This window comes from Castor canadensis, chromosome 2 (assembly GCF_047511655.1).
Source record: "Castor canadensis chromosome 2, mCasCan1.hap1v2, whole genome shotgun sequence".
Classification (NCBI taxonomy): Eukaryota; Metazoa; Chordata; class Mammalia; order Rodentia; family Castoridae; genus Castor; species Castor canadensis.
Genome location: NC_133387.1, coordinates 48,830,830 through 48,840,761, shown reverse-complemented (window position 1 = coordinate 48,840,761; position 9,932 = coordinate 48,830,830). Strand labels below are relative to the sequence as shown.

At 36.9% G+C, this 9,932-nt stretch overlaps 1 protein-coding gene across 1 annotated transcript; it reads right to left on the bottom strand.

Moving 5' to 3' along the window:
- Positions 1-224: 224 nt before the first annotated feature.
- Positions 225-9,049, bottom strand: Bet1 (Bet1 golgi vesicular membrane trafficking protein). Its single transcript, XM_020163452.2, has 4 exons — positions 8,864-9,049; positions 4,414-4,538; positions 2,053-2,109; positions 225-385 (listed from the first exon to the last, which is right to left on the bottom strand). Exons 1-4 carry the CDS (start codon positions 8,880-8,882, stop codon positions 230-232), a joined length of 357 nt encoding a protein of 118 aa, XP_020019041.1. The 5' UTR covers positions 8,883-9,049; the 3' UTR covers positions 225-229.
- Positions 9,050-9,932: the final 883 nt, after the last annotated feature.

Here is a 9,932-nt window from a genome sequence, read left to right as displayed (position 1 = left end):
TTTAGGCAATCTTAATACCCCTAAAAATAGGGGTTAAAATGAGTCAATAAGAAATAGCATAAAAATCACTGTATTATCTAATGTGATTTATAAAACAAGCAGAATCCAGTAATCTTCAATGGGAAAGGCCATGGTATTAGAAAATTAGGAATGTTTTGATGCTGATTTTTATGGAAGTGGTATTCCAAGCCATTAGCTGGAACAAATTCCAAACTCACACATACTTGTATCACCTCAGTTTAATAATCCAATAAATGACAAAAAATACAAACAATGAAAACAGCATCATATAGCACAGTAACTTTGTTTGGCTCCCTCTGGACAAAATCTTCAGTCTTCCCATAGTTTTACCTAGAAATCCAGTTGTAGAATCAAATTGTGAATCCTATGAGAGAAGAAAAATAGTTAAATGAAAAATAATTAAATTCTAATATTGTACATTTGAAAATTCAAGTAACTGAATATATTGCTATTAGTATATATTTTAATGACAATTGTTATATTTAATCAATTTAGAAGACGGTTTATAAGCTTGAGTGATCAGTCTGATTATTCCATGGAAAATAAAGCAGTTCTGTCTATGACTAGCAAGCTCTTTCATTATCCAATAAACATTTCTTTCAGTCCCACAGTACTAATTCAAAAACTCAAATGTTTTTCTTATTCCAATTATGTGGATAAAAAAGATAAAAAATAAAGGTAAGCAGTTTATGTGTTCTCATAAAGGTTTTTGCCCACTTTTTGTTATGGTATTGCATTCCAACCAAAGAATTGATTGCTACCCAGGATAGGATAATTCAAAATTCAATACAGTTACCATACTAAAAGTTGGAGTACCTTCACTTTTAAGATCTTGTTATTTAGATAGCTGACTTTGAAGGGTAAAAGTCTACTAAAAGTGACGAGAATATCCTGTAGAAGTGTTAAGGACTATAAATATGGATGAGGATAAAGTACCATATTAAAACATGGCAGCTAGAAAAGTCCTTAAGATGGTAAGACTAGGCATTGATTAGAAATGTCACACATCCAGGCAGGCATGGTAGTGCAACCCATAATACTAGCCTTAGGGAGGCAAAAGCAAGAGCATTGCAAGTTTGAGGTTAGCCTGGGATATATAGTGGGTTCCAGGCCAACATGAGATATGAGACCCTGCCTTTTTGAGGCAAAAAAAACAATCACACACATTAACAGAAATCTCAGTATCATGAGATGAAAGGGCCTGGCACAAAAAGACTTTGCATAGACATGTACTTTAGAACTATGGTTTCCACAGGGATTCTGCATCAGAATCATCTGGGATGCTTGTACCAAAAGATACATGCCTAGATCCCTCCCCTTGGAGTTCTGAGTTTATTTAGAGCAAGAAACAGGCATGTCCATTTTTGAAGAGCTCTCTAGATGACGAGTACAAAGCTTAGTAAGAACACTGCTTTCAATGTCATGTTCGTTTTTGAATTTAAAAGCATGTGGAGGAACAGGGGAAGGTCCAGAGAAGTTTGCATCAAAAGTAAAGCGTATAGAAGAGAAGGAGGCTCTGAGAAGATGTGATGTTGCTGAGCTTGTTTAGACTGGAGATAAAGAGCTTTGAGCTATTCAGACCTGTGAGGGATGTGTTTAATAGTGATCCTTAGGAAATGACACAAAAGAAGTAAGTTTCCATTATGGGAAAGGCATCTGGTTAGTTAGAAATAAAATATTTTTAGATTGCTTAGTTAATAAATTACTAGTAGTCTTTAACCACTGAGATTTCTAAAACCACTCAAAATAGTGATTTGTCTTGAGTCTCTGACAAGTGTTTCTACACACACAATTAAAGACACATTGGCTTCCACCTCCCATTACTATTTACATGTTAGGCAAGATGAAAAATGCAAAAATAAATCTTACAGCTATTACATAGTTACTAGATACAAATGGAGAAGAATCCAGGACTTATAATCTCTGTATCTGTTTCAAATGGATAAATTAAAATGTGGTTATTCCTGATTGACAGACTAAATTTGAGAGTACTTGATCAAATTTCTTAAAGTTAAAATCATAATCACTTACCATTTCAGCTAATAATTTATTTTGATTTTTAACTTCATGGCCTATTTCAATAGAGAGCTATAAAGAAAAAAGCATATATATTACTACTCATATAAAGGGATTCAAGTGTTATCAAGTAAAAATAATAATGCCTTTCTAAGAATATACATTTTCTTAAGTGAAATGTTATTCTAGAAATATAAAATATAACCTCTCCTTCTAATACTTTGTCCACTGAAATCAATGAAAAATAAATTTAAAAATTTCTACTCCTTCCAACAATGGATATTTTTTCTCTCTTCTCTTTACTCTGATTTCATTATAAAATTCAATTCCTTCTCTTAATTTTGGCAAATTATTCTCTGGTTCTCTTATTCTTGCATGTTTTACTCATATAGAAGTATTTGTATATTTACTTTTTACATTTTAAAAGATTCACAAGGACCCACATGACCAATTCAAATACATTTGTATTTAATATTTTCCTAATAAAGTATGGCATTACTTTCAATATATGTTTGGATTGATAATTTAATTAGATTTTTAAGACTTTTTCTTTAAAATATAATACTAAATTGGAAAAAAATTTACAAATTAGTGCTATCTATGTTGTCACGCTATGCAAGAAGAGCCTAAGCCTATAAGATATAATAAGATAGGTAATTATGACTGTTATGCAAACTAAAACCTAATACTTTACGCAGCAAATCCATCAAAGGTTTTGCTTCCAAGGTATTTGAATAAATGCAATCATAAAATCTTTGCAAACTATTGTAAATACTGTTCTCAACTTAATCTGTGTGGAAAGCATCTGGGATAACATCGATACAGACACTAGAATTATACAGATCAGAACTTGAGCTTTTATCTAATTTAACAAATCAGAGGCAGTCACCCAACTACTTTCAGCAAACATCATTCATGCCAAGGAAAGAAATTTCCAGGACATCACAGCTTTCTTCTAACAAGGAGTTTTAATGATTAACATTAGAATTTTGTTTTGTTTTTTAAAGCCATTTAATTTTATGTCCTTCCAAATGTTGTATTCACTAAGTTATTAACATTATACAGTATTACCAGGTTCATATAATTTAATGACTTTGAAAATAATACTGTTTCAAATCATAATAGTCTCTAGACTGAATACAATTTGATTGTCCAAAGACTATAATATATTACATAACCAATTAAGGTTTGGCAACATGGGCTTCTATTAAATGCTTTGTAAATATATAGCATGTTTATTGCAATGCAAAATCATCACATTAAATGATGATATTAAAATCATCTTTGTGTAATTCCTTTATCCAATACAAATGTACTCAATTAATATCTCTGAATTATGCTAGGCTCTATGGAGAACATAAAACAAAAGTTCAAGAGTAAATCCTACATTCCTTTACATATAAATAATTATAATGAAAATCACTTTGTAATAAATGCTACTGACATGGCACATATGGTCATATGTTCACAAGGAAAGGAATTACTGTTGGCTGTAATAATCAGATAAAGCTTGGAGGAGGGAGAGTGGGTGCAGCAAAGTGGGGCCTTTCAGGAAGAGCACAACTTCAGTCAAGGTAATGAGGAAGAGGATGACCGAGGCAAAAGGACAGTGTGATTAAAGATCCAGGCATGGGACAGCAACAGCATGCAGAGGACACCAAGAACAATCTCTTTGTCTGGCAGAAGGCACATTCTGGATGTATGTGAGATGACATCTGAAAAGCTGGGGCCAATCTTTGAAGGATCTTTCCCACCAAGTCATGAAGTATGAACTTAATTTATTAAATCACAGAAAAAACTAAAGATTTTGGAGAGGAAAGGATGTAATTTTAAAAATATTTTACAAAAATGCCATTTTTAAAAAAATGGCAAAGTATGTAGCTCAGGTCAGAACAGACAGGTTTAAGAGGCTCTCCTAAGGGTTCATGTATGTAAACCAGGTAGCATTAGAAACAAAAAAGCAGATATACAGAGAAACATGAGAAAGCATTAAGATTGGGTGACTGAAATCAAGTTCAAAGAAAGAAACAAGAAAGACTAAGATCTGTAACTTAGGAGACAAGAAGAAGAAAAAACTAGAAGAGTTACTTAGGGGTGGAAGATGGATAGCTCTGTCTGAACTACGGCAGATGATATGCAGTATGTTTTTAGATTTTGCCACAAAAACAGCTGGAGTTTGAGAGAAAAAATGTAAGTACTGTATCTTTTGATTTGCCACATTTTCTAACCTACTTATAGCGTGGTCTAAATTGTGAATGCACTTCAGTAAACTAGTATATAAATAAATTATTTAGTATGATGGCAATCAAGGAACATAATTTATAATATTTATATATACATACAAATTAAAATGTATATAATAAGTTATATACTCACAGATTTTATAGCAGTTACTTTGTTTCTTAGACTTTCAGTGAGTCTCTCGTTTTCTTCTTCACAGGCGTTATACCCACTATTGGCATAGCCATAGTTCCCATAGTTGCCAGGAGGTGCTCCTTCACCTGCAAGGATTGGAGTCACATGTGTAGGGCGGGAAAAATGGAATCACTTTCGAAAACTTAACAGCTGGGAAAGAACCGAAAAAGACCCCTGGAGGGCGTCGCAGACCATGTATGTCTATAATATATATTCTCCAAATGAATTTTAAAAACTCATGACCAGAGATCAAACAGTCCTTTCCATTACCCTCTCTTAAACAGAGATACTTAGTTCCCTTCAATATACATTTGTTGATTGCTTACTGATTGCCCAGACACTAAAATATGAACTGATAAACAAGGATATTTGAGATAACATTTTAATAAAAGACGTAAAAGTAGTAGCATCAACTACTCATTGAAGAATTTGGGCTATGAAGAAAAAGGGAGAAAGGTAACAGTGGGAGGGAAGTTAAGGCAGACAGTCTTTTATCAGTACCTCTGTCTCTTACAGAGCTAAATGGAGAAAAGCCAAGGAGTGAGGGGATAAGCTGAAGCCCTAGGAGATAGACTAAGTTCTAGAAAACACCAGCTAAGAGTTCTGAGTTCCATTCATTCTTCAATAAATATTTTAGGAACTGCCATATGTCAAATCCATTGTTCTTTCCAGATGCTACTTTTATAGGTCTTACCTTCTGGTGGATGGCACTGAGAATATAGTCCCCATCACCCTGTCTAATAAGGAATTTGATATTCATTAGGCAAACAACAGGTGCAGTGAGTCTTAGACAGTGAATACATATATAGGTGTGCTTGGGAATGAAAGGAAAACATTGTTGAGGGTGTTCTTCACCTACCCACATTTTAAAAAACTGATGCTATGAATTTTCTCAGTAAAAGAAAAAAACAGTTTACCTGCTAAAAAATGGTGATCATTTGAAATGAACAGTAAGGAGAATCATGAAGAAAACTGACCAGGATTGCTTAGGATTACTAGGAGGATAAAAATCAAACCTGGCTGTGGCAACATACTGAATTGGCTTTAATCCTCCTAGACGTGATCTTTCTACAGAAGGACTCATTGCCTGAGAACTTGAGAAGCCAAAATGGTAGACTGACCTAGAACTGGAGTTTATAGTATTTGGGCTGACAAACAAACTCCCCAAATTTGAGATTGCTTGACAAAAGAATGGGTGAAGTTATAAACCATGGGGACTAGATTGGCCAGGAATTGAAGTAGAATTACTAGAGACCTGACAAGGTAGGAGAAATGGATGATCTTAAAACGACAGGCTTCCGTAAGCTCAAAGAGCAGCTGGAGAAGCAGTGACAGTAAGAGCTAGAAGGACAGGGGGCAGCAGTCAGTGCTAGTGGCTGAAGGATGACACACCTTGAATAGGAAGCTCTTTCATGGGACAACACAAATTTCATTTTCTAAGAAGGAAAACTTTTGAATTCTTACAACACTGTATATAACACTAATATTGCTCTCTAGACTACTACAAGGACAGAAACTAAGTTTGTTTCACTCATCACTATCTATTCCCCATAAACACATTCAGACACGCATGTGTGCATGTGTACACGCCCATACACACACACAGAGAAACACTGAATGAATACTTGTAAAAGATATGATTAAAGAACAGAATTTGCCTTCACTGTTACGCAGTTTTGTCAAGAATGAAATTATACGATTCTCTGAAGGAAGAGAGTGTCTCATGCTTCTATCGCCCCGGTACCTAATGAGCACTTTATATACATAAGATACCTACCCATTCTCCACCACCACAAAAACTGCAACAAAATGTTGAGCACGTATATTCCAGACAAAGGAGAGCGTTTCATAACCCAAATTTTCCCTCAATTGCTGACCTGCCATCCCTCAAGTTCTCCAAACGTGTTACTTTGAATTAAGAACTGGGCATATTTTCCCCGCTTAACAATCAAAATCATCACTTAAAAAATGAATTCTTACTTAACTTAATTGCTGTGTGCAAACTCTACATTAATAGGTTAAAATCATTAAAGAAAATGACAATGTGACTAAGGATTTTGGTATATAACATTTGCCCAATAAATAATTACTGACTGGTTGAACTTAATCACTGGACAACTTCAAGAAATTCCTCCTAAAATAATGGCTATTTGTTTTATTTCCCTTATTCCCTTTTGCCTATGTTAATTTTAATTTTAGAGTGAAATTCTCTTTTTATTTATTTCCCAATAATCTTTCAATATACATTTCTAAGATCAAATCTTAGAAACTATCAAACTACAAACTATCACCCACTCCCAATAGAAAAAAATTAAATTCTAGTTTCTCTTCCAGAGTTATCCATTACTTTTAGTGTGAATTACTGCTATGAAAAGTTATAGGAAAGCTAGTGAGTGCCAAAGATCATCCTCTGTCTTTGTCAAATTTAGATAAGTGCTACTTCTTTTGGATAGGTTCTATCAATAACTGGACCAAATCATTTATGAACTCCTGTGAACTGTGGCAGCTTCTGTATGAGAATACCTATCAGATTCACTATTATCCAAAATTTAAAATTCCACACTGATATGTTTTTTAAAAGCTTTTGTTACTTTACACTAATAGAATCACCTCTCTTCTCAACTATATGGGAACTTTAAAAAGAAAAGGGGAGAGGATGAGAGCTTAATCCTAGAGATTCTAATTTAACTGAAAATTTAGTTGAAAATCTTCCTGGGTAATTCTAACGTACAGTTACGGCTGAAACCACCAATTCTCAAGTCCCCTTTCTATCATTTAACAAGGGATGCTGTTGCACAAAAATATCTGAATGAGCCAATGGCCTATTGATGAACTGTAAACTCCTTGGTCTGGCAGGCAAAGATCTCCAGAATGTGGTCCCATGTTCCCTATTTTAATCTAATTGGCTTAATCATTATCATCTCTTGAGCAACCATTTGTAACTCAAGTTATATAGTTATTCTGTCATCTTCCTACCTGAATCTTACTTCTCCCACCCTCCATTATTCAAAGTTAGTTCAAATTCCTATGTTTCCACAAAGTACATGGAAACCCCTCTCTGAAATTGGAGACATTCACTGTCTGTAGAACTTATCTGGCATATGGATGTAAAGCTACCTCCTTCTGTAACAACTTACCTTTGTACATATTCCTACTCTCCAGCTACATTAGAAGCTTTAGGGAGCACAAAAGGGGTGACAAATGATTACAGAGCTAGAACTTACTCATTACAATAAATGTTTGTTGTCATTAATGATGAAAAATATTTATGCATACAAAAATAATTTGTTCAAAATTAGTTCTTCTTTTCAGTTTTCTATGATGCAAATATTCATAAAACATTTCAAAAACTTTCTCCAAAAATAAAAAAGATGTGAACACAAAAAGGGAACTATTGCAGGGGTGGGGGTGAGGGGTGGAACCAGTGAGAAGGGGACAAGAAAGGGTGATAGGTGAATATAATCAAAATATATTCTAAGCATGAATGAAAATGCTGTAATGAAACCCACTATGTTGTACAATTCAAAACTGTTTCTCACATTATGATTTATTAATGTATAAGTGTACTGGCAAGTTTCACAACTGTACAAGACATTTTTGAAAGAGTATTTTTTTCCTTTTTCCATCTAACGATAACTAAGAATGGTAATAGCTTTTTTTGAATGTTTCATATATTTTCTCAAATACACTGCACTGATGTGTTTCCTTTAAAAAAAATGCTCTCTTAATACACAGCTTCAAAACAAGAAAATGCTATTATAATAGCTATGTGTTATTAAAGGGCCCATTAAATCTAACTTATTCCTGCTGTCTAATGTACCGGCTTCCTAACCCATACAGTTACGAAACCATACCACCTTTTATTGCCTTAACAGTGGAACAAGGTACAGGTAAGAATCGTCTAGGTAAAACTGCCTTTGACCCCCACCTTACACATCAGGGCCTTTAACAATAGTGACAAGTACATTTATCTTTGTAACTCACTGTTGCCAGACTAACACAATCGTTATTAGTGTGCTTAGCACGCAACACCCACTCTTCAAAGTTCACTTGAACAGAAACCAAGAGAAAGGCAAAGCCGGCAGGGCTTGCAGTTTCCATAACCACGGCTCGGACAAGAACTATTAAAACTCTACACGTTGGTACCGGTACCGACCCCACCCCCACTTCTCCACTACTCTCCCTAACCTACCACCTAAACTTCGACCTGAATCAAACTTAAAAGAAACCGCCAGGGCCTGGAGCCAAAGATATGTTTTCATTTGGCACCATCTCCAAAAATCCCCAGCAGACATCTCCCTTTGTGGCCCCAACGCCAGTGACAGGAGACCCTTTCGATTTTCTCCCTCGCCCCTGCGCCCGGCATGGCGGGTTCTAAAGTTCCCATCTTCGAACCTCAGCCTCTTCTTACCCAGGCCTGCACGCCTCATCCTGCCCGAGGAGGGAGGGGAGAGGCGAGAGAAGGAGGAATGGGTAGGAAAGAGCCAGGGGTCACCCCGACCTCGTCTTCAGTCCCAGGGCCCCGCAGAATACCAACTTCTTGCCCCAAAGCGCCACGACATCAGTAGAGTCCAAACACCGCGCCGGCTGATGGCGTCACGCAGAAGCACATTGGCGCCCTCAGAGGCGAGTTGAATGGCATTCTGGGAAATGTAGTTTGCAGTAGAGGAAGGGCGCGTGGCGGGGGGCGTGGCCTGAGACCAGCTCCTAAGCAGTGGAGGCTTCCGGAAGAGCGGCTTGTGGGGACTGGCTCCTAGGGCAGGCGTCTGACCCTGCATCTGAGCTGCTGTCCTCACTGTCACTAGGGCATCGATGTCCGATGCTGGACCCTAAGCTTAACCCAGTAGATCTGCCGCCCCGGGCTACGAGGGTGGTTGGCTTATTTTTACTGAATCAGTTCAGTATTCCTTTCCACCCCGAGTCAGATCAGGGAAAGTCAGAGAAGCTTAGTCCAAGTTTCTCGTTTTACGAATAAAATTGTTAGTGACCCCTAGCAGAGAGGGAAGAGGAACCCATCGGTGCCTGGTGGCGCTCAGGGGCAGGAAGAGCAGGCCCCTGCAGCGGGACTTGGCAGGTCACAGCAGCCATGAGGCCTGAAGTCACCTGGGTCCCCTGGTGATGCATTTGTGGCATTGTGGAAGGGACTATGATGTTGGTGCTAACTGGATGGATGGACGGTCCCTGCACCCCCTCCCGCTCGGACATCTTGTAGCTTCCACAAAGGATTCGAAATACTGCAAGCACGTGCCCCTGTCAATGCAGGGGTTAAAGCGGTGGGCTGGGGCTGGTATAGAAGCTAGTCCAAGAATTTAATTTGATCTCACAGAATTATTTGTTGTCAGAATACAATGAAATAATGGTTTTTGAAAAGTCTGTTATACAGTAGATGTTCACAACCCATGTGATGTGTTATGGTTTTGTTGTTGCTGCCTCAGGACAGTAGGATACATTCTAGAGCTTCGAAAACCTACTCTGAATAT

Bases quoted from the DNA above. Each gene is read 5' to 3' on its own strand.
- Bet1 (XM_020163452.2), bottom strand. The intron at 2,110-4,413 runs GTGAGTATATAA...TTTTCTTTATAG, and splicing joins AAGTAACTGCTATAAAATCT to CTCTCTATTGAAATAGGCCA. The intron at 386-2,052 runs GTAAGTGATTAT...CTTCTCTCATAG, and splicing joins ATAAATTATTAGCTGAAATG to GATTCACAATTTGATTCTAC.